We start from the raw sequence: 25,901 nt of genomic DNA, 5'->3' as shown, positions 1-25,901 counted from the left end.
GTGGGGTGCACTTACAGTGGATATAAAAAGTCAACACACCCCTGTTAAAATGGCAGGTTTTTGTTGAGTAAAGACTTTTTATATCCATTGTACATAGTTCTGGGCAGGCCACTTGATCTAATACTATGGCGTCACTAACAGGCTGTGAGCCGGCATGGTGCACTACACGTATCTGTCTGACTGGCACCATATACAAGCCTTATCTGTTCTATAAAGTTCAGGACAAGTTCCATTACCACCGGCCTGCGTGTCTGTCAGCAGAATACATGTCCTGCTCAATTGTCCTATCACACACCATCTTACGTAGGTAGTGAAAACCAGATGTAAAGATTGTGTAGCACAGAATATCATAAAAAAAATGTAATCAGTTTGTCTACTCCATTACTAAGCTATTCTGTGTAGAATAAGGCCATGTTACTGTGCACTGATTCTCACAAACATATGAACTTGCTTACCACTAGGGGGAGTCTTAGGAACTGTGGGAGTCTTCGATGGGATCCTGGTTGTGTTGGCCGGGCTCCGGACTGGTGGCTGCTTAACGCCTGCACCATCATGAACTCCGTCCTGTTGCTATAAATAACACACAAAGCAATCAATGGCAATAATCTATTTTTGACATTGTTCTACTGCATGGTTTAGCTGGACGCCTCCATTCTCCATCAATATTTTACAGTTTAACCCTTTCATTATAGACCTATCCATTTTGTTGTCCTTTTTCTAATTTTTACGTTTGTGCCCACTCATCTTCTCAGCACAACTGGACTAACAATTACTTTTTCTGAAATGCCAAACTGCGCTGATCCAACTGCTCTGTAGTCGTGTCATAGAGCTGCAGATTGCAAGCTGGTCCTGACTCTAGGGTTAGGGTTCATACCAACCATAAATATATAAATATATTCCAGTACCCAAAAACATAACAGAGAAGTGAAGATGATAGTGTTCATAAACTATATTGTGGATTGAGTCCTACTGATGTCTTGTCACCTTGCTGCTTTCCAAGAACCGTAAGAGGACCACTTTATTAGTTACAGTAGGCAAGAATGATTGCCCAAACTTCCTTCACACCTACTATGTGAGCAAAATGATTTTTAGATACGTTTGTATACTTAACAAGATGTATAATGTGTCTGATGTTTATTCTGATCCATTTATTTTGAAGACTTGATTCTCTGACATGTCTGCTTGTGCTTTGACAAGTTCAGAGCTCAGTGGGTGGTTCCTGTCAAACACTCTCCATCCCCTCTAAATATTGTCACTTGTGTTTCTCCTTCCTTCTGTTAGAGACAACAGTACAAGCAGTTATAGCTATCATGTTAATTACCTAATGGCTATGGGTCACGTAAGCCCAGCATAATTCTAGTATAAGTCTACGACCGTCCTGTCTGACACCTGCTTTTTTTCTGACATGTCTGCTTGCGCTTTCACAAGTTCAGAGTTCAGTGGGTGTCACCCCCTTTAAATTGTCACTTATGTTTCTCCTTCCTTCTCTTAGAGATAAAAGTACAAGCAGTGATAGCTATCATGCTAATTACCTAATGGCTATGGGTCATGTAAGCCCAGTAAAATTCTACGACCGTCTTGTCTGACGCCTGCGTTTTTTGACATGTCTGCTTGTGCTTTGACAAGTTCAGAGCTCAGTGGATGGTTCCTGTAAAACACTCTCCCATCCCCTCTAAATATTGTCATTAGTGTTTCTCCTTCTTTCTCTTAGAGATGACAGTACAAGCAGTGATATCAGCATGTGAATGACGTAAAGGCTATGGGTCATGTAGGCCTACTGTAAGTCTACGACCCTCCTGTCTGACAACTGCATTTTTCTGACATGTTTGCTTGTGCATTTGCAAGTTCAGGGCTCAGATGGTCTTTTTATGTTAGGCATACTAACTCTCTCTACATTCTCAATATTGTAGCCTGGATTTCCGGCCACTTTGTTCTCTTAGACATGACTCAGATATTGGTCATGCAGGCCCCTAATCTATAAAAAGTAAAATGTCTGATACCACTCGTTCAATGCATCTGGAGACAATGAACTGAACAGAACCATAAACAAGCTTCAATCTGGTCTTAATACTTTCCATTTATAAGGTAATATAGGTGGTCTCTGAATCGATGTAGACATTTACCAATGTGTTCCATAAAAACTAATGCACTTAATATGGTTTTCCCCTTACCTTAGCCCGTGGTGAAGGGCCCAGTGGGCGATACGTTGCAGGGGAAGGCCGCTGCGTAAGGCTCCGTGATGGAGGTACTGTCGGAGTGGAAGTTTTTTTCTGGGTGATTGTGCTAGCAGAAGGGGATCTTTTGGGGATAGTGGAAGTTCTGCTTGTTGTGAGTTTGACAATGGGTGGTGTAGAGGATTTCTTCCAAATGTAAAACAAAATATTCAATGAACAGAAAAAGAAATTGTGGAAACGAAAATAAAAATGTTATGAAGAATGACACAGCTAGATCAATGATTAAAAGTGCAATCCTTGGGGTTTCATACAGTGACACCCTACAGCCACCGAAAAAATAAACAATGATTCAACAGATGGCAACAATCTGAATGCTTCTCGCCAATGGAAATCTGATCTACCTATTAAAACATTCATGGGATGAGCCAGGGACCTAAGGGGTAACGTGTGGAGAGTGACAAGTAAGGCCTGGCATGTCAGAGTGAGGAGACTTTTACACCATGCATGCTCCTCTGGGAAATTAAATATACAAATTGCCTATTCAATTTGCCAGAAAGCCATTCTCACTATAACTACTGTAGCATCTATATCACTATGTGGTGCAAAACAAAGAAATGCCCCTTCACAATGGGCATACAAAATGTGCTTTTGCCTTTGTCTAAAAATAATGCGAAACTAATTAACAATCACGAAAACAACTACTGATGAGACCATTATTAAGGCCACTGATATTCAGGAGTCCTTGCCCTTCCCTGTAGCCGGCCGGCATATGCACCCTGCCTGTGACATGCTATATCGGCACTGTGCACTGCCTCTCGCAGCAAATCCCAAGATTGGACCTGCATCTTTGGCACTGGTAGGGCATATCTACTGTAACACAACTGGACAGCAGAATCTACATTGCCAGCAATATTCAGATATACAAAAGAAGATGAACTTTGGCTTCCAGTATTGTTGATATCACTGGTTTAGACAAAGATACTATATACTAGTTCCTTCCACTTGATCACAACAAGGAGAAGTCCGGCTTTTGCTTTTGTAACCACAACTTTCCAGAAATTGAGCATCACGGCCATAATGTGATGTATCTGCACATTCAGCCCCGTTCACACATTTGGATGCAGCTTCTGTTCCTATTTGTTTTGTGACCAACACAATAAGGGTATGTGCACACAGTGACTTCTTAGTGCTTTTTCTGAAATGTCTTTTTTGGTGTCTTTTTGGGGGGCAGCTTTTATTTTAACGGTGCATATAAACTGGTGAGCAGTCAGGTCACTTCCCTTAGCCGCTTCATGGCTTTTGAACACTGAATTGGTTAAAAGAGGTCCAAAAAGACTAAACATGTGAAAATCAGGTCGTTTTTACATTGCAGTGCATATGTTAGTTTGTTTTAGCTGTTTTTAAGAGCTTTTTCAGGTGAAATGCACCTGAAAAAGATGTAGTGTGCACATACCCAAAGGGTGGAGTAGTGGATTTTTTCCCCGCTTTATGTCCAACACAGCATTAAACCAGGGAAAATAAAAGGAGAGAAAATTTTGATAGATCATGAAACTAAGCATAGTTCTCTGATTATTTTTTTTTATCTTCTGTGGATTGCACTTTTAATATAAGTTCTAGCACAAATAAAGCAAGGAAGAAAAAAGCAAACGTAAAGCAAAGTAAATGGAAAAAATGTAATGAGTAGCGTAATCTGTGTTAGTAGGAATATTGTTATTGGGAATAATCTACAATCTATCAGCGGTCCTCAACAAGCTACAACAACGCCCAGCATAACCTAAGAGCTGCCGGTTGTAGAACACTGGTCTACCTCGATAACCCAAGATTTTCTTCTCCTTTGTCCTTTGGCTCTTGCTAAACCTTTATATTTCATAAATTACACTTTCTGTATCAGGTCAATTTCAGACATGCATTTTATTGGCACGTTTGTTTTTCCATATGATGGATGCAAGTCCTGGCCCAACCTCTACGATCCCTATTAAGCTGCCAATTCAGGTTCTTAAATTATGCAGTCAGCCCAGGACCTGCACCCGTACGGGCACAGCCCTCCACTTGCCTCTGGAAGGTGATAAGGCAGCATCAGCAGACATATGAATTACCGGTATGTCCTACACTGGATGCGGTTAAATGTAATGTTTTTGCAGAAACTGAATTTGTCTCCATCTGTAAGCCGTTTCCGACTGAGGAGCCATATTTTTTTTAAAAATTCCTTCATTCATTTTATAGAGAGGACTCAGCAACTGAGCTTACGCCATACACAGCGGGCTTGCGCCGGCTATGTTAGACAGTCGGCACCTGTCTCCAACAGCAGCGATCGGAGATAGCTCTGATTGCAGCTGTTTAACCACCTAAATATCACTGTCAATCTCTGACATCTGAATTTAAGTGGTGTGGTGCAAGTAGGGAGTCATTTGTGGCACCCATCAGTCCAAATGCGATGCCGTCAAGGGGTACCAATTGCTTCTCATGACAGCCCTGGACCTTCTGAGGTCCCACATAGCCGTAATCTTTGTAGTCTCATTCATAGGACATTGTGATTTGTACTACATACTACAAAAATAAATTATTGCAGTATACAGTACAAGCAAACTAACAATTACAGGTTCAAGTCTCCTAGGGTGACTAAACGATAAGTGAAAAGTGATTAGAAAAAATTACAATAATTTTCTTAACAAATTTGTTACTGATGCATTCAAAGTCCAATTTATGAAAATATAATATTAAATAGCCCTAACAGTTAATGCTGTAAAGTATAGGATCAAAAAACCACCCTCCAAAAACGCCATAAAAAGTGAACAAAATGTCATATGGTAACAATAAAACCTATAGCTTACTACGTAAAAACAAGACCTCAAATATTGTCCGTCCATGGAAAAAATAAATCTTTTTTTACAAAATTAAAAATAAAAATGCTGACAAAATTTATTTAGAAAAGGTTCAGATTTTTTTTTTATCTACTAAATAACAAAAAAATAATTAAAAAATATGTATTGCCAGGTCAGTTTTACTGCATATGTTTCATCATAAAACATTGCGTTTTCCTTTTAACACCACTTGGAATTTGTTCCCATTTTTCATTACATTACTTCCTAAAATGAATGGAGTCATTAAAAACTTCAAATCTTCCCACAAAAAAACAATAGTAAAAAAAATAAATAAAACAGTTCTGGGTCTTGGAAGAAGGGGAAGTAAAAACTAAAGCCCCAATATAAAAATTCACCCAGTTGGGAAAGTTGTGCAAAAGATGGCATGTTGTGTCCCTGCAGCAGCATTACAATATGGTAGGATAGGACTATGAGTGCAGAAAATACTAGATAGGCCGCTACTAAGGAAGACGCGTGGGAGCCATGTGAGTAGTGTTAAGGGCTAAGAGGAGATAGTATATAAGTACTGTGCACAGAAGTAAGACTTTGCCTTCAAGAGAGTCCTCACAAAGTGGGAGTCAGGACTTTTACACTCACCTCTCCTTTCTCTGGGGTGTCACGTTCATGTTTCTCTTGATCATGTGCTGCAACAAAACAAAAATGCATTTGCACATATTTTATTTAGGGATTTCATACAGTACCAGTCCTCGGCCATGGTGGGGCGGCCATCTCCTACAGGCAGTGGTGGTAGTTCTTAAAAAATCAGCCTGGATCATACCATTTCCTGACAAGCAGACCTGCTCACTTTTCATGGGGTAACCAGAAAGTCTTCTTTGACAGAGGTCCCTGCTGTACTTGTCCACAGCTTATTTGGTCCATCCTTCACGTATGGCTAAAGGTTGCCTTCTGACCTTTCTTACACATATATACACAGTTTGGCCACTGATGAACTAACTTTTCTAATAACAAATGGATGGGATGTTAAGACTCAACATGCCCGATCCTTCTTCAGTAGACCTCTGTAGCTGGACAGTACCGTAAAAAAAAAAAAAAGATGGTTCTGGCCGATTTTGCTCTAATGTGTATGGGTGTGATGACTAAAGTATCATACCTATTAACATATCCCACTGTCAAAAATAAAAACCACCCTACCAGAGCTTCTTATCCATAAATATGATCCAGATCTGCAACTAAAACAATGCACAAGAAGGGTCCATGTATGCCGTACCAGCCTTGTGAGCTGTACTATACGGCCGGGGTCACACTTGCGTGTGTAATGCGAGAAACTTGCACGTGTCTCTCGCATCAATACCCGGCACTGCCATCGGCACTGGTGACCGGAGTGTGCGGCCGCATGTATTTCTATGCAGCTGAACGCTCCAGGCGGCAGTGCCGGGTACTGATGCGTGAGTGTCTCGCATTTCACATGCAAGTGTGACCCCAGCCTAACTCAGACATTTAGACACATAAGTCTTCAGAAAATTCACAGAAATCAATAACTTTTCTCAATTAAAGAAGACCTCCACCAGATCAAATGTGACCAGTTTTTGCTCTTATTTTATTCCCGCTGCTCCCCTGAGTATGCAGATTTTTTTATTTTTATTATTTTAATTTGCCAAAATGGTTCCAGAGATATCATTTTTTTTTTATTCGGTGCAAAACCTGGTCTTTATCAAATGGGCATGACTCACAAGGTAACATTACATAGCAGCCTAAAAACACACCCCTAGAGAATCCTGTGAGACATGCCCCCTTGGTAAAAATAAAACAAATTAGCACTAAATGAAAAGGCCCATCCATTTGGAATCATATAGGGATTTAAGAAAAAACAAACAAATGGGACTATTCAATAAAATAAGAGCAAAAACGGGCTACTTTTGATTTGGTGAAGGGTTCTTTTTAATAATGTGAATGAATGTGTATGGTGTGTAGTGATGAGCGAGCATGCTCGCCACTTGAGTGAGCATCGGGGTGCTCGGGTACACATCGAATATTACTGGTGCTCGAGAGCCATGCTCAAGTCCCCACCCAGGGGACTGTTAGAGAGCCAAAAAACATGCAGGGATTGTCTGCCATACACGGGCAACCCCTACATGTTTATTGGCTATCTAACAAACATGCAGGGCTAGGACTTGAGCATGGCGCTGAGCACCAGTGATATTCGATGAGCACCTGGTGATCACTCAAGTGGCGTGTCTCTCATCACTAATAGTGAGTCCTGTCTATGGGATGTGGATGTGTTGGATAAGTGCTATGACTTGCTCCATTGATCCGTCTTACTGGAGTCTTGACATAAGTGTCAACAGCAATATATAAATTAAGTGTTTGGGTTTTTAAAAAAATAGGAAGTCAAAACATTTGGAGCCTCAGAAAATAGCTACTCACACCAAAAAGACAAAGTCAGAGGGATCACTACCAAAATAAAATACATCACTACAAATAAGTCGACCTCAAAAACTGGGACGACACAGGTGAATGTGTTTCCTCTTAACAGCACATTATGCGGTTTCTCTGTTGTGCCTCATACAATTACCGTCATTGACAACTGTCAATAGGATCTGTGCCTTCTGATACGAAGAATATGGCTCCAAGTACCAATCATTTTTCCATTTTTTATCGTTGCATTTCAAGATTTTTTTTTTTTTCAATATAACTGTATGAGGACTTTTTTTTTTTACACTTTTTCAGCAGTCGCCATTCATTTTGGCATCTAAGGCGTTACATGATCCTAGACCAACTTGGTCTCCGATCATTGGTAATGCTCAAGGCTGCAAGCAACAGCCTGAGCAACTGTACAGTGCAGAACACAGCGCTGTAGTCTTATTCTGAAGCATGATCCTGTAAAACTGGTGTGCTCATTAGAGGAATCCATAATGTTTTTACAGCAGTAATTAAGGGTATAATGATCCTGAATTACAGCAAGTCTGGTTGTAGTACATTTCTGCTGATTGCCCCTAGAACAGCTTACAGTCTGTAGACAGACACATCCCTTGGTCCCTGGGTGGGCTAATCTAATGATGTCTTCTGCTCTGCATTCTGGGAGAGATTATGTCACGGGATGAAGACTAAACTGGGACATATATAAAACTTACCAGAAGGAGCTCGGTATTGACACAAGACAAGCAGATCTGAGCTAAGGAGAGTATGTATGTGTATATGCACATGATAAACTAATGTCCTTACAAGGTGACTTACTAGAGGGAATTTAGCATGAGATGAATTGAAGCTTGAAGTCAGTTTTTCTTCGAGCTGCATTATTTTCCTTTGCGCCAAATTATCAGTGATGCACGAAACGCTACAAAATTGGTGATTTTTCTTTATGCCAGAAAACTGGAACAAAGGCCTCAATACATTTCCAATGTTTCTTGTAAATTCTATGTGTAAACTATAAAACTGTTCTTAAATGTGAACCTGCACTTGAGCTCAGTTTTAGGGCTGTGTTAACATCACACGTTTGAGCCCTTCATTTAGTGTATAACCATTGGTATACTTTCATTTAACCTGTATAGAAAAGCAAAGTTGACTTCATTTTTCAATGCAGATGCATAACAATTAAAATAAACTATTTATTATGTGGATTAACTTTTATTTTTTTTACATTAGAAGTCTTGCATGCTTTAAAGTTTATATTGGTCGACATCATCATCAACTAGATGACCCATTAGAGACCGTGCAAATGATCCACCTGACTTTGCAGCAAACTACCGTATATCTATAAACAGTATTCATCTTAAAAAGGTTATTTTCCACAAGATTGGTCATAACTTTGAGATTGGTGGGGGTCAGACAGATTGGATCCCCATAGATCTGGAGAACAGGACTCTGAAATGCCACGAAAAAACAGTTGTGGCCTCCATCACTCAATTCTTTGCCTGGATGGCTGTAAAATGCATACAGCTGTATTTGGTTATCTCTGGCAATCCTATAGGCAGGGGTCCCCAACTCCAGTCCTCAAGGCCCACCAACATGTCATGTTTTCAGGATTTCCTTAGTCTTGCCCAGGTAATAATTGCATCACCTGTGCAATGCAAAGGAAATCCTGAAAACATGACCTGTTGGTGGGCCTTGAGGACTGGAGTTGGGGACCCCTGCTATAGAGAATACAAGGAGCGATGGGTCACTGCAGAGCCCTGCTCTCAGTAGTGGGAGGACCCCCACCGATCACAAAGCTATCATTAAGGGATAAGTGGTCAAATGATAGCTTGAAGCGGTGCCGTACTGACCATGCAGCCTCTATGGGACCCGCGAGTGTGGATGGTGGGGGGAGTCAAGCAGCACTGCCCTCCCTGTGTTGGTGGTTAAATTTCAACAGTATCTGCATCCAAGGCAAATACAGTTAATAATCTTTATAATAATCTTTATTTTTATATAGCACTAACATATTCCGCAGCGCTTTACAGTTTGCACACATTATCATCACTGTCCCCGATGGGGCTCACAATCTAAATTCTCTATCAGTATGTCTTTGGAATGTGGGAGGAAACCGAAGTACCCAGAGGAAACCCACGCAAACACGGAGAGAACATACAAGCTCTTTACAGATGTTGTCCTGGGTGGGATTAGAACCCAGGACCCCAGCGCTGCAAGGCTGCAGTGCTAACCACTGCTCCACCGTGCTGCCCATAGTTGAATTAAATTGTGGAATTGTATTCAGCCTGTGCACCTGAGTCCAGCGCAGAAGGCACAATGATGAGAGTAGATGGCGCCTGCACAGACTGGTGCAGCGCATTGGGGGAATTGGGCTGAGTGAGAACATTTTTTTTTTTAAACAATTTTGTCAGTCAATACTTTTGGAATGGAGGCAGCACACTGAGTGGGATCAATCATACTGTGTGTGCTGTGGAGGGATACGTGGGGGTCATCATACTGTGTGCATAGTTATGGGGACATTATGCTGTGTTTGGGGGCCAAAATTTTGTGTGAGGGGACTGTGGGGTTAATCAAACTGTGTAGGGGACTGTAGGGGCCATCACACTGTATGTGAGAGGCAGTGGGGGCCATCATACTATGTGTGGGACTTTGAGAGCCACCATACTGTGTATGGGGTACAATTGGGGCCATCAGACTGTTTGTGGGGCTGTGGAGGCATCATACTGTGTAGGGGGGATGTAGAAGATTGTTATTGTGTAGGGGCCTCATAATGTATGTGAAGGAAGTCTGTTGGCATCATATGGTGTTGGGGAGCTGTGGTTCAATAATATTGTGTTAGGGGAAACATACCGTGTTGGAGGGGGACTGTTGCAGTATCATAATGCATGGCATGTGCAGGGGTCACATCATACTGTGTTGGTGGTTGTGGGAGCATAATACTGTGGTATGGACACAGTTGCAGCACCATACTGTGTTGGTGGCTGTGGGGATATCATACATTGGTGTGAACACGGTTGCAGCATCATACTGTGTTGGTGTTTGTGGAGGCATCATACTGTGGTGTGGACACGGTTGCAGCATAATATTGTGTTGTTGGCTGTGGGGACAGCATACTGTGGTGTGGACACGGTTGCAGCATCATATTGTGTTGGTGGCAGTGGGGGTATCATACTGTGGTGTGGACACGGTTGCAGTATCATATTGTGTTGGTGGCTGTGGGGGTATCATACTGTGGTGTGGACACGGTTGCAGCATCATATTGTGTTGTTGGCTGTGGGGACATCATACTGTGGTGTGGACACGGTTGCAGCATCATATTGTGTTGGTGGCAGTGGGGGTATCATACTGTGGTGTGGACACGGTTGCAGTATCATATTGTGTTGGTGGCTGTGGGGGTATCATACTGTGGTGTGGACACAGTTGCAGAATCATGCTGTGTTAGGGACACTGTAGAGTCATCCTACTGTGCATGTGTTGGGTATTGTAGGGCCAAATTGTGTGAGGAGTTCCCTGAGGGGGAATTGTACTGTGTGGGGGGGAGCAGGAATTTTGGGGAGAATTATACTCTATGTGGGCTATAGAAGGAACACTGTATTTATGAGAATAATAAAGGGCTACAGTAGAGGTACAATTTTTGTGCTTGTGAAATATATATCCGTTTCCCTGTTTTTAAAAGTTGAGAGGTATGGGCTCCTGCGACGGCAACTATAAGCTGGAACCCTTTTCATCATACAGTTTTATTTTTTGCGGACGAAGAAAGGGAACGCCCTTGTAAGAGCACACAACCCAGAAAATTGTGTCCAGACTTTGCCATCTGTACCCAAACACAAATGTGGGGGTGGCGCATGACACAGAGACTCCGAGTACACCAAATGCTCTGCCTGCCCCTCAGCATAAAATAACACATATCAGTATCAGTATTACTTGGCGTGTTCCCTTAACACATGTCAATAATCAGCTCTGTATACAGTACATCGGCGAGTGAGACAGAAGGGAAACATCAGCATTATTGTGACTAAACTATTTGTGTATTCGGTCATGCAGGATTTCCATTCCTCGTGTTTATACCTAATGGCACGTCTACTTTCCCGACTGCTGGATATACGGTGCTGAAAATGCAGTGCAAAGGCGGCAGCCCCAAATGGCAAAAGTTTAAGTAGTGACATCATGGCAGAAGTCGGCATTAACCCACTCAGTACTGAACAGCTGCAACTACACATTTAATACATGCAAACGTAAAAAAATGTGTACATTTGATATGAATATAGAGAGCAATATAAATGAATACCTATATGGATGTAGCAATTCAATAAACTAGTGTAACCCAAGAAAAACCAAAGTAAGTAGAGACATGACCACACGTATACGATCTAATAAAGCACGTGTCCACATAGTCCTTCTCCATGGGTAGTGTGGTCTCCTACTTTTGAGGTAAGACATAATGTAATGTCTACAAAAAATACCATGTTCATGTGCACAAGCAAAAAATTAAAATGCAAAGTGTTTGTGTAGTTCCTTTTATTTCTGCATTCTCCGTGGATGCTGCACACAGGTAGTGACAGCTGCAGAGGCAACCGCCTGACACCCGACAGCCACCGTGCACATGTCCTAATAAGTTAGAATAGAACAGACCAATGCAAAATACGTGCAGCAAATCTCTGCGCCCATGGCAGAAATGAGGTATGCTGTACAACCACTTTAAAGGGAACCTATCAGGACAATTGTACTACTGTAATTAGTGGTATGATTGTCTAGCTCCTAATATAACAATAAAAATGATACCAGTCTTGTAGCAGTCCGATATGTCAGTGCCAAGAAATCAAGCTTTGAAGCCACATGCAAATCACTGTTGAAGTGCATTGGGGCGTGCCAGTGCATTGACACATTCCAATGCACTTTCAGGCTAATTAACATATGGGTTCAAAGCTTGATTTCTAAGCACTGGCACATCGGATTACAACAAGACTGGTATCATTTTTATCATTGTTCTACGACCTATACAGTAATACCACTGGGTTCAGTATTAAATTTGGCCCAATGGGTTCTCTTTAAAAGGTTTTAGTGTAACAACAAAAAAGCACCCGATCACTGAGGGGAACCCTGGACTGCTGCAGGCGAAATGTAGTATTACAAATAATTACATGGACAGGCTAAGTCTATCAGAGAAAGAAATATTCATTCATATAGCTACCTTCATAATGACCTCAGAGTCCAAATTTCTTTCCTCCACATGCTCTATTAGAACAATGAATCCAAAACAAATCCTTATACATTTACCTTCAATGCAGTATTTTTCTGACATAATTTCTTTTACACATCAAATGTTGACGGCAACAAACAGAGATAAATACTAGAGACAATTTCTGTATCCTTCTTACTTCTTGGGTGTCCATCTTGTTGCTGTAAAGAATTTGTCATGCACATGTTTTCTAGGTGCCGCTTGCTGTTAGATGAGTATACGTGGAAAGACATGCAGTGAGGAGGGTGGAGATCATGCAAAGTGCGTCATGCGTTGGGAGACAACGGCAAACCAAACAATGATAACCATACGAGGAGGTGAAGAAAATTGGGACGGGTGGGTGACGTGTGCTATTATTTGTGCCTCCTTCAAGCAAGTTAAGAAAGCAAAAGGCAGCCGGGGAAATCGGAGACTTTAGTAGGCCGGTTACTAGTAGATAACAACTGGGAACACACCTTTCAGTACAGGAACCCTGCTGATGGGTATTCCAGATCCAAGTGGAGATACTCTTTTTTTAGGGATCCCACCAACCTCTCCAGGAGAAGTTAACTGTTTTTCTTCTGTGTCCTCACTCGGTGCATCAGCAGCTTCGGATGGTGACATTTGTTTGCTGTCTATTGGTTTGTTGGCATCAACCTCCACTTGGTAAACAGATACAGATGGACGTGGGCGAGGTAGCACTTCTTCCACTGACAACGAATCGGCTGCCATGTCATCATGGGGTTTCTGGTCATCATCTTCATGTTTGGAGAGTGGTTCTGAGAAAACTGAGCCATCAAGGAGCTTGTCCGCCTCTCCTACTCCCAACTCAAGACCATTTGTCTGGGGCAGTACACCGGGTGATGCTTCTGTAGATATTGTGCTATCATGCTCCACCTCCTCACCTTCATAACTGTGTTCTTCCAACCTATCATCATCATCATCATTACGACTAACAATGCCGTTTGATTCTTGGGTAAAGACCTGCTTGCCTTGCAGATCAGATGGTTCTGTAAGTTCATTACTCAAAGTCGTCCATCCAGGGCTGACATCTTCGCATGTGTCTCCAGTGATGACACACAAATCATCCACGTCCCGTTCTGTTATAGATGTGTCTCCTTCCATACCCACTGCTGTTTCTGGTGTGCTACTTGAAGACTCCTGAATTTCCATCTCTCCTGCGTTTGCCGGAAATCTTATCTCTAAGATTCAGGTGAAATTGTACAAATTTGGCATGAATAGATGAAATGAATATGCATTATCACAGAATACACAGAAAATGTGAGGCTAATACATGTAATAGAGAACATTTACCCAACGCAAAGAACGTCTTAACAGATGACATTGATATGTGTCATGGGGAAAAATGTACTGGCCAATTATATCTCCATTTCCAAACCTTCATAATGGATAATCAAGGGTCAAAATGTTTCTTTCAAGAATATTAACGTGTAAAACCCAATATACCATAATGTTTTAATACACTTTTCTAATGACCACAGATCTTCTACCATTAAACATCAAAAGCCAAGCAATGGCTGCTGACATGATTGAGCCCAGAGCAGATTTCTTACCATTGATAAACTATTAGGTTGCTCGAAGAACGCAATGGGTTGTATGGAGACCTTAGTGGAAACAAGTGGAAAAAATACCACCTAAAGTCTTTTGTCAGTCTTTGAGGGGACCCACAAAATAGAAGGACAGTTCCAACCACAAAACCGTCTCTCTAAATGGAAAGGAATAGAGCAGGCATAAAAAAGGCATTTCAATAGAAGATTCCACCTTGGTCTCCACAATTCACTTTTTTTGCAATTTATTGGTGGGATAACCATTAGTGAATTGTCTGAAGGTGCTAGGTCTACCTCTGTACAGTAAAAAATGGCAAAATGCTCAGGAAAAGATTAGCATTCACTTAAAAGTTTTTCTGTACATGTGCTGGGGTCTAACAAGCGAGCTGTACCTTTCACTGCAATCTCTGCAGCCTGGTCCTCTTGATGGGGGGTATTACCGACGCCAGCTTCCTCGGCTGAAGGATATAAAGTAAAGATCAGTAAACAGTCGTCAGTAACTATGACTGATCTTGGACGTCTAAAAGGTAGCCAATAGGAAATGAGAACTAAGAGGGTGAAATTTTAGGTTCCTTTAGCCAACTGGTTACATTTTGTTAGACCGATAGATCTAAGAAATAGTCACAAAATTGTCCATATTTTGCTCGATAATGTATGACCAGTTTGATCTAATTTAATGGCCAATATGGACTAAAATGTGCTGTATCTGCATAATAATTGTACACCAGACAATTACTTGGTAAATCGTTGTTTAACCATCAACCTACTTGTATCTAATGACTTCGGCCATCTTTACTATAGGGGAAGCGCAGAATGTGCAAAGTGCTTCATGATTGGTCTCTACATTAACTAAATGTGCCCATACACACTGGATGAAAATATGTTGTAAAGGACAATTGCAGTGGGACCCTCCAATTATCTAATGTATATGGGGGTTTCCAGTCTCCCACAGTGGTACATGTCACAGGGTAAAGGATCCGACGTGTTCGAATTTAACATGCCCAATCTTATGTTACCGTGGAGATATGCCACTGCCAGTCTGGTAGCGGCTTTCTCCCCTCTCCCATTCATGTATGTGGCGGAGTTGAGAGGAATAGCTGTCAAGTCAGATGGCTGACAACTATTTAAACAATGCGTGTACTTTAATTAAAGGCATGTTGGCCTTAAAGGGCAATAGACAATGATAGACACTGATGTTGGTGGGACTAACAGACCATCTGTTGTGTACAAGCCATTTTGCTACTCAAAATGGCAGAAGTAGGAGATGAAAAGGATTGGACATGTTGAATTTTAACATGCCTGATCATGTTTTCTCATGGCAGGCAAGTTGTTGCCACAGATATCTAACAATGGCCTATTATCCATTGACAATTTATGCACGCTCTGCAAAACCAAGTGTGTGTGTGTGAATGACGTAGCTGTGAGATAAAGCCTTCAGCCAGATGAGTGTTTGGCTGATGTCTATTGAATGTGCATGGCCGGGCTAATATTGCTTCTTATAATAAGGTACTGTTGTATCTTAGCTGCAGCTATTCTCGTATGGCTGCCCGGTCTCATGTTCAGATCTCAACCGGACAGAAATAAAACAGTAGCAGGCGAGAAAACCAAGAATAATAGCTGAAGAAGGAGACGGAAAGGGAAGGCTACTTTCCAACAGCAAAAGTGCCAGAAAACACCACGAGCTAACCAAACTGCAGAGCACGAGAAGAGTTAAAGGTCCTCATGCTGAATAGAGGAGGGAGATCCAGTTATATATGAAGGGTTTCTCCACGTCTTATGTAAAATAATCACCTTATAGAGGAACGTTTTGCTACTTTCAAATATACTTTTTGATTTATTTCCTCATCAGTTTCTAAAATCTTTAATTGGTATCAATGAATTAAAGATTGATGGGTTGGTGCAATTCAAATAATACATTTTACATAAAACCGAAACACCCTTTTAAAGGATACTTGTCTGGTTTTTGCTAACCTATAGCAGCATAATGTAGGGGCAGAAACCCTGATTCCATCTAGATATTGCTTACTGAGCTGCTCGCTGTCATTTTGAAAAAAATCCCTGTTTTCTGCTGCAGATCTAGCAGTTCTCTGAATGCTGAGCTGCGTATAACTCTGCCCACACCACTGATTGGCAGGTTCCTGTGTGGGGGAGGGGTTATAAAGAGCTCATGAATATGCAGGACTACCTGGCAGCAGGTTTACTAGTCCTCTAGTGATAATCTCCTGCTAATAAAAATGATTTATATTGAAACTACAGCAAGAAGTCCAGGAAATGACAGATTGCTAAAATTGGGGTCTCTGTGTCTACATCGTGCTGCTCTCAGATTAGGAGGCAAAAACCTGATGACAGATTCCCCCTTTAAGAAACTGTTAGCATCTAGTAAAAGGTACTAGTCAGCATAGTTAGTAGAAGCAGCAAGGCAACTGTGGTGTGTGATAAAAGAAGGTAATGGATCAAAATAGCATTGAAATTCCCGAAGTCAGCTTTGCATCTGTATAAGTAAGGTGGCCATACACTAGACATAGCTGTTCCTCCAGACCCCTTCCCATTCACATGCATGCTTGGCTTAACCCAGCCATGTGATCTCAATGTGGAAAGTTGAGACCCCCACAGACACAATTAGATGGTTGGCCATGTCAATAGGTAAAGTGGAGAAGTTTATCTACCCACTGTTTCTACAGCCAATTATACACGTTGGACTCATGTTGGCTGAACCTCTTGATTTCGACAGGGGCATACCAACATCGTCTGTCTGGGAAGGATCAGGCAGTTGAATTTCAACATGCCCAAATCCTTTTATTGGGCATGCAAGGTCCCCGGACGGATTCTCAATGTATATTTTCTTAGAAACGCCGGGGAGTTTCAGATAATATGACAATTGGCTTTAAATGATGAAAAAGTGCAGCAGACTGTGTTTTCTGCATTGTGTAAAAATACGTATCAATACCAATATGTGTAGAAATGTATGTCAAACGCACAGCAATTTGACATGTTTTCACATTATATTCTATGGAAATACAAACGTATCCGTTGAAATATTTTGATACAATGCAAACGGATATGTCAAGTAACCCAGAAAAAACACAGTGTGATAGAGGCCCTATTGAGGGATGGTAATAAGATGTAATACCAGACACAGCCTATAGCCATAGTGGCGCTGTTGGTTTACTCCTAGGAATAGAAAGATAACTGTCAGTGACTGTAGGAGACCCTGCTGCTTATGGTGTCATGATTAGACTGTCACAGCCCCTGTCCTATTGTGAGAAGTAAACCCTTCTGGAGGCAAGGTTAACTGAATGATTTTGATCCAAAACCTACATCTATCACCCACACAAGGCACGCACTCCCCGCATCAGGAAACGCAAAATTCATGCATAGGCAAAAGGATGGCAGATGCAAAGGCAAAGCCGTACCAAGAGAGGTAGCGGCGTGTGAGCGGTTAACCTGCCCATGTTCTGCCTTACCAGTGGTTGCCTCAGGGGTCTCTGTATGACCCTGTCCCTTTACTGCTTCACCATTAGTTAGATCGTCCTCTAGCACAGGGCTGCTGTCTGTAACAGGATGATAAAACAGTATGGGTTAAGCATGTGTAACGCCCGCACAGTAAAGATCCCCCCAATGTACTGATCTCCGCCTCATTGCCTCGTTCCCAGGGATATTCTTTACTAACACGGAGCCAATCTGTGGCGGGCGGCCCCGAGGCCAGAACATATAAAGACATTTAATGCCACTGGCATAACTGCTTGACATTACCTACGGCCTCCCGCTGTCCACCTGGTGTGGATTACTGAGGATTTTATTTAATGCCCCCTATGTCCATAAATGAAAAGCAAATGTAAGAGGAAAACAATGGAGGTGAATGAAGGCACATTACTGAGATTGCTAACAGTACCTAGAGGGCTCGTGCAGGGAGAGGCTTATGAGACATCTTCACAGGCATGGTGGCTCAGTGGTTAGCACACTAAAGCCGCCCATAAATATGCAATGTCCCCTGATTCCCCCATAAACAGGAACTTTCAGCTGAGCCGAGCGCTCCTGTGTTGTCAATGAGACAGCCGCTACTAGGTTCCAATAGCGGCAGCTTAACTCCTGGAAAACCAAAGGATCAGCAGTCTGAAATCTGACATCATTTGTCAGGGAAGGGTTAGGGGGCCCGATAGACCTTGGTCAAACGTGTACGGGGGCTAAACAGAAGTTCTCCGGTTTCAGAAAAACCACTGTGCCCTGGCTACAGTTTACTTTACATACATGAATGGGGTCCAGCGATGACTATCTGACGCTGCTTGCGGAGTCTGTTATTGTCTGCATCACGTCGACAGCGCTGCAGCCAATCAGTGACCTCAGCAGCTCTGACCGAGTTGCCGCGCTGTCAACATGACGTCAGTGCTGCAGGCAATAAAAGACACCAGAGAATCAGCACTGGACCTAAGGAGGGTGAGTAAAGAAAACTGCAGCCTGGGAAAAAGAATTTTCTGAAAACAGGGTATGTGACATATGCAAACCCAACAACTTTTTCAGGAGGAAGACACTGCAGGCATGTTTTTCCTGAAGTGGCATTTTCCAATGGATATGGAATAACTTTCAAATATGAGACTACCCCTTTAACTGACCCTAGTGTGTGACATGTGCGGAGAGGGACTGATGTGAATGGTGACAATGTTTGTACAACACGGTGGAATATGTTGGCGCCACAGGAAGTAAATCTGTGTATATTTCTGTCTAAATCACCTTACATCTGACTGCAGACCTATCTGTGGTATGTGTGATACTTACCAACACTAGACCAACATTATAAGCCCTGACATAATTCAGTCTAGAACTCTTTCATACAGATTTTTTTTTTTTTTTATAAATTCCATTAAACTCCTTTTCCAACAATTTAGGAAATGGTTGCTTTCTTTTAAAACAGCGCCACCTGTCGCAATAAATCATATTGCAACACAATCTATGAACAGGAGCGGTGCTGCCGCCTTGTTTGTCTAATCCTGGACCACCTAATTAAAGGGATTATATACAGTTTAAAAAAATGGCCGCTTTCCTCCTCAGCAACGTTCTCAATAAATCAGCCCCAATGTGTCGGCAGCAGATTGTCTTTCTCCAGGTAAACAGATTACTGTCCAGCAGCTCGCCTATATTCTGGGCCCTGTATGCATTCCTGATTGTCGGACAGTAGTCTGCAGTGATCGCACGTGGAGGACTACAGTAAAGGGATCACGCTGCAATATTTGGATGACCAGGGAAGAGTCTCTAGAAGTTAACAATGAAGGTTGCCATCCAGAAATTGAGAAATTGATTCACCATTAAAATAAAAAGTCTAACGTTTTGATGAGACTTTGATTGTGGATGTAGATTAAACGGAGACAGGATACGTCTGCCTTTGTCTGCAGCTGATTGTGAAGGGGCATTCATGCCGGAGCTGGGAACCTGGTTTTGGCATTCTGGGTCTTTCGATCTTCACGCCAGTCTCAAGCTGTGTCTTTCAGTATCCTAACAGAATGGGGTCAATCTAAAGAGAATCAATGGGGACAAAATTCCCTGGATTTCCAACTTTTAGCAGTGTACTAGTGTTACACCGCCACATTTGAGCTCGGCCCTGGCTTTCTCATTAATATAGAGATGCTATAACTTATCTCCCCTACCTCTGGTTTGGACATTGCTCAGTCCTAGTAATGGAGAGGGCGATGAGAACATGGAATGTCAGTGCATCCGGTCAAATGCTGAAATGTGAACCTGATCCCCAAGGAAATGTGCTAGACCTGCGCTGGGGGGATTCAGATTGGCATGAAGTCAGACAAGTCATGGTGAAAACAGCAAATGAGGTTTATTTCTCTGAATATATTAATATTAAATACATTTAATAGGCCCTGTCTATATAGATCAGCTTTTACCTGTGAATGCCGTTTTCCTTTGAATATAACTGGAATTATGTTGCGTTTTGGGGGTACAATAATTCAGAATTTTGGGGTGAATTTCTTTTATTAAGGCTTTTTTTTTTTTAAGAATAACCATTGATAACTTTTCGTTATAGGATATTGATATTTGTGCGGGGGGTGAATCCTAATCAAGACCTCCACCAATCAGCAGAATGAAGGTGCCATGGTATTCTCAAATATGACGTTGTCCCTTCAATGCTTATCCAAGCCCTATTCACATTGCTCAGCTAATTCGGACGTTTGCCAAGCTTTAGAGATTTTGGATGGTTTACAACATCTTTTACTTTTTCTTAAACGAGTAGGCGTGACAGATGGGAGGTGTCAGTCGAAAAGAGGGATTTCTTGGTCAGTGTTGGGTGTGTGAAAAGTGTCTCATCCCAAATGACAGATCTGCATCTGAGAAGTTCTGACCGAGCAACATATAGCAACAGAGATTGATCGGTGATTTGTCCTTCTACAGGGGTATTCCCGTGTCATACGTTTATATGCCATCAATGTATAGTAGATGCAGATCACGCCACCATGCCATGAAACTATCTAAAAAAACACAATATTGCGCTGCTGTTAGGGAAGAGGTGGTGAAATTCCCATTCAATTTTCCTGTACCTCTGTTGAACGCAGGGAACGATGGGGCCCTCAGAAATTATGTGGATTTTGCTGATGGGACCCACACCTTATATCATGAGGAACCTTGGATGACTCCAACCATCACAGACCAACAAAGAGTCATTTGCAAGGGCATTAATATAGCAAGTGCACAGGTTGTAGTTGCACCCCGGCCCTGTAGCCTAGGAGGGCCCAAAAGGTCCCTGCATACCAATATTATTAAAGATAGTTGCGGGTCCCGCTAAAGATTTTGCACTGGGGCCCACAAATATCAAGTTATGCCACTGGTCTTTCAGTAAACATCTGTCTGAAATCCCTAATGCATGGCCAGCTTCTGGAAAAACAATCATTGTAAACTCCCCCCCCCCAAAAAAAAAACAAAAAAACTTTCATCTCTGAAAAATGAAAAGCTCTACAGCTTTTGAATACACCTCATGTATCAATACCTCACAGTCTGTGCGTGCAGTCAGTGAGTGGGGGATTAAAAGCTTATTTGACTAAGTCCGTCTGGCACAGTTACAGGGCTTGTTAGGGTGTAAAAAGTGCGCTACGCAGACAATAAATGGTTCAGCACGTTGCACAAGCCTCATGGGCAAAAAAACGAAAAACAATCCTAAAACGTTGGCAAATTGCCATAAAATACTTTTTGCGCATTTACTGATCTCTAGGGGGCAAAGATTTTCTTAAAGTGTTAGGCTGCCGTCACACTATCAGTATTTGGTCAGTATTTTACCTCAGTATTTGTAAGCCAAAACCAGGAGTGGAACAAAAAGAGGAAAAGTATAATATAAACATATGCACCACTTCTGCATTTATCACCCACTCCTGGTTTTGGCTTACCAATAAAATACTGACCAAATACTGAGGTAAAATACTGACCAAATACTGAGGTAAAATACTGACCAAATACTGAAGTATTTCTGTTTACAGCTTGTTGCCTTGAATACTGACCACCTCTGTTGGGACAGTGAAACGTGCGCCGTGCTCACAAGCTGTTTTCTACTGAGCTTGCAAACACTGTTTTAAAGCTGGTCGGGATCGCTGGAACACGCCGTTACCTCTAGCGGCGGCGGTCGATCTCCGAGGCAACGAGCTGTATCCAATAGAAAAGTGTTAATTCCTCAAGAATGGCTGCAAATTCAATAAGCAGCAAATTGCAAAACCGCTTGCTTTTACAAGCACTATCTGACAATATCCATTTATGGAGATGGGAATAACCCTTTAAAAGAGACCTCCAAGCTGGCAAACGGAGACTTATAGGCCATGCAATGTTCCCTGGGAAATAAAACATGCAAATAGTCTCTTCATAGAGGAATAGAAACAGAATGTCTAATGCCACCTATTGGAAGCAGCCATCCTAGAAGTCAATATCAACCCATTAAAGAGCCCAGAATCTCCATCTGCAGACAGAAGTTTCGGGGGTCTTTGACTTATTGTGTTGCTACTTCTAATAGGTGGCGCTAGAGACTTTGTGAACAGGTTGTTCGCATATCTTTTGAATTGGCACAATACCTGCCTGTATGAATAAGCCACTATAAAAGAAAACTCTTGTACACTGAAGGAGACAATTATCAAGTCTATGATGTGATATACACCTAATTCGCACCTTCATATTGGATTACTGAGGTGTAAGTGAGGCCATATTGTGAAATCTTTGTGGCGCCTTCACACTGACTTTAGCGTCATGTCTACACAGCAACAGCAATTCTCCGATTCTCACCCAACCAAAAATATTTGTGCATCTTGATGTGCGACAATTTTACACTAGCAAAAAAAAAATCATAGACAGGTTAATTATGAGTCATAAATCGCACACAATTTGCTTGAGATCTGAAGGGTCAAAGTTGCATTTGTGTCTAGCAACTAAAAATCTTCGTGTTGGAATTTTTGCAATGATTGCATCACGGTACAACGCGGCCACACTGACAATCGTTGGGTGCAATGTCATAACGTGACACCGCCATCTGCATGTCACAAGACCAGTGTCGCCACTTAGCCTAGCCTACAACACCAGCAATCAGTGACAGCTTGTCGCAGTCAGGGAAGGCTGGGAGTTGTAGTTTGTAGAGCGCTGGTCCTAGTTGGTTCAAACCGGCAGGCATACATAAGTGTCTTCTGCTGCTTCCTTTGGTTAGCTCCGTCTGCAGTCCATAGTTGCAATCTCACATTAACTCCTACAGTGCTATATGTGCCACACTATCAATATGTTTTGCATCAAACACTACATCCAGGTCATTGTCCAGCAATTCTTGATAAATACAGAGTAAATATGAACTCAATAAAGTAATAAAGAAATTATTATGCCTAAATTACAGTTGTGATCTAAGCTATTCACCCCCTATTGCAAATTAGGTTTATTAGCAAAATTTATAAACGTTCTGCGGTTTGCAATAAATCAATGAAATAGAACAATGCACTCTATATAGCTCAGCACAACTAATATAGTAACAGTTTCTCCAAATTCAGACCAAAATGTCACTTTTTCTGACTGCTGCAGCCTCATAATTATTCATCTCTTCATGATAAGTGTTTTTAGTACTTAGTAAAGCCCCTCTGGCTGTTAGAACCTGCTGTTAACATAATGCATAGCCAGGCACCAGCTTCTGGCTGTATTTCCAAAGAATCTTAACTCATTTTTCATGGACAATGGTCTCCACATCACTAATATTCTTAGTTTGCGTCTTTCAATTGCAAAGCCGACCAAAGATTTTCTACAGATTTCAAGCCATGTGGCTGTGAGGGTCACTCCAGAATTTTAATTTATTTTTTTCATTTGTGATATTTATTTCTTTTACATACATACAGTCATGGACAAAAATTTTGAGAATGAGACAAATATTAATTTTTCCAAAGTCTACTGCTTCATTTTTTCTAATGGCAATTTGCATATACTCCTGAATGTCAGAGTGATCAGCTTAACAGCAATTACTGTACTTGCAAAGTCAATATTTGCCCAGAAAATGAACTTTAACCCCCAAAACACATTTCAACATCATTGCAGTCCTGCCTTAAAAGGAGCAGCTAACATCGTTTTAGTGATTGATCCATTAACACAGGTGTGGGTGTTGATGAGGACAGGGCTGGCGATCAATCAGTCATGATTAAGTAAGAATGACATCACTGGACACTTTAAAAGGAGGCTGGTGCTTGGTATCATTGTTTCTCTTCAGTTAACCATGGTTATCTCTAAAGAAACACGTGCAGCCATCATTGCACTGCACAAAAATGGCCTAACAGGGAAGAGTATCGCAGCTACAAAGATTGCACCTCAGTCAACAATCTATCGCATCATCAAGAACTTCAAGGAGAGAGCTTCCATTGTTGTCAAAAAGGCTCTAGGGCACCCAAGAAAGACCAGCAAGCGCCAGGACCGTATCTTAAAACTGTTTCAGCTGCGGGATCGGACTACCAGCAGTGCCGAGCTTGCTCAGGAATGGCAGCAGGCTGGTGTGAGTGCTTCTGCACGCACTGTGAGGCGGAGACTCTTTGAGCAAGGCCTGGTTTCAAGGAGGGCAGCAAAGAAGCCACTTCTCTCCAGAAAAAACATCAGGGACCGACTGATATTCTGCAAAAGGTACAGGGAGTGGACTGCTGAGGACTGGGGCAAAGTCATTTTCTCTGATGAATCCCATTTTCGATTGTTTGGGACATCTGGAAAACAGCTTATTCGGAGAAGAAGAGGTGAGCGCTACCACCAGTCTTGTCTCATGCCAACTGTAAAGCATCCTGAAACCATTCATGTGTGGGGTTGCTTCTCAGCCAAGGGAATCGGCTCACTCACAATCTTGCCTAAAAACACAGCCATGAATAAAGAATGGTACCAGAATGTCCTCCAAGAGCAACTTCTCCCAACCGTCCAAGAGCAGTTTGGCGCCCAACAATGCCTTTTCCAGCATGATGGAGCACCTTGCCATAAAGCAAGGGTGATAACTAAATGGCTCATGGAACAAAACATAGAGATTTTGGGTCCATGGCCTGGAAACTCCCCAGATCTTAATCCCATTGAGAACGTGTGGTCAATCATCAAGACACAGGTGGACAAACAAAAACCAACAAATTCTGGCAAAATGCAAGCATTGATTATGCAAGAATGGACTGCTATCAGTCAGGATTTGGTCCAGAAGTTGATTGAGAGCATGCCAGGGAGAATTGCAGAGGTCTTGAAGAAGAAGGGTCAACGCTGCAAATATTGACTTGCTGCATTGACTCATTCTGTCAATATAACCTATTGGTACTCATAATATGATTGCAATTATATTTCTGCATGTGATATAAACATCAGACAAACACTAATAAAAACCAGAGGGCAGCAGATCATGTGAAAATATAATTTTGGTGTCATTCTCAAAAATTTTGGCCATGACTGTATATTTCACCATCATATTTCAGAGCGCTTTACAGACATTGTCATCACTGTCTTCATGGAGTCTCACAATTTAAATTCCCTATCAGTGTGGCTTGGAAAATCTTCCAGGACTTCTTTTGAAACCAAGCCTTATTAGACTTTGAGGTATGCTTGTGATCATTTTCCTGTAGAAAGGTCCAATGATGCCCAAGCTCCACTTTCCTCACAGAAGATAAGGTGTTTTCTCTCACGGCTTCCTGATTCTTGATTTACTTCATCTTGTTCGCCATATACTATAAGTTTCCAGTGCCAGAACAAGCACTGTAGCCCAACAGAATCATTGAGCCACCACCATGCTTAATTGTAGGCATCATCGCAAAACTACCATGCTTCTGAAGCGATGGCCGGGGGACCACCACGGTGCAGGAAGACTACTGTACACAAGATGAGGTGCAAACGACAAAGGGTAGATTTATTTGAAGGCAAGGAAGGAAGGGAATGAGGAAGATGCAAACAGAGGTATACAATGGCAAAAGACAATTTACAAGAGCAATAAACTTTATCTTTTCCGTAAAATAGCACGGTGCTCCAACTATTGCAGACTCAAAATATGTCTAACAAGCAAATGTAAACAATAAACAAGTGATGATGCTACTCTACGTATAACCTCCCTGGCCTTTACTAAGCAGGCCACACGGCTCCCGTGTACTGACTATTGAAGCCTACACTAGGCCATAACAGGTGCACCAAACAGGAACAGACTCACGGTGATGTTGGAGAATCAGGTGCAGTCCCTGGGGGCCCCCAGCAGTCCAAAACGGTGTTG

The 25,901-nt window shown here is 42.0% G+C and overlaps 1 protein-coding gene across 10 annotated transcripts in view; it reads right to left on the bottom strand.

Annotated features, from left to right (window-relative positions):
- MAPT (microtubule associated protein tau) overlaps window positions 1-25,901 on the bottom strand; it is a 111,879-nt gene that overhangs the window by 12,766 nt on the left and 73,212 nt on the right. For 5 of the 10 annotated variants that reach the window (XM_069751305.1, XM_069751301.1, XM_069751303.1 and 2 more), the window contains exons 3-7: window positions 17,656-17,742; window positions 14,584-14,649; window positions 5,633-5,679; window positions 2,172-2,360; window positions 456-570 (exon numbers count right to left, since the gene is read on the bottom strand). In XM_069751305.1, the coding sequence (XP_069607406.1) occupies window positions 456-570; window positions 2,172-2,360; window positions 5,633-5,679; window positions 14,584-14,649; window positions 17,656-17,742 (504 nt within the window). Of the gene's footprint in view, window positions 1-455; window positions 571-2,171; window positions 2,361-5,632; window positions 5,680-13,099; window positions 13,826-14,583; window positions 14,650-17,655; window positions 17,743-25,901 lie in introns of all 10 variants that reach the window. The other 5 variants (XM_069751297.1, XM_069751298.1, XM_069751295.1 and 2 more) reach the window with 2 other exon arrangements.

Source organism: Ranitomeya imitator, chromosome 2 (assembly GCF_032444005.1).
Source record: "Ranitomeya imitator isolate aRanImi1 chromosome 2, aRanImi1.pri, whole genome shotgun sequence".
NCBI classification, from domain to species: Eukaryota; Metazoa; Chordata; class Amphibia; order Anura; family Dendrobatidae; genus Ranitomeya; species Ranitomeya imitator.
The sequence above is the reverse complement of the archived record's forward strand: the minus strand, read 5'-3'. Positions and strand labels throughout refer to the sequence as shown.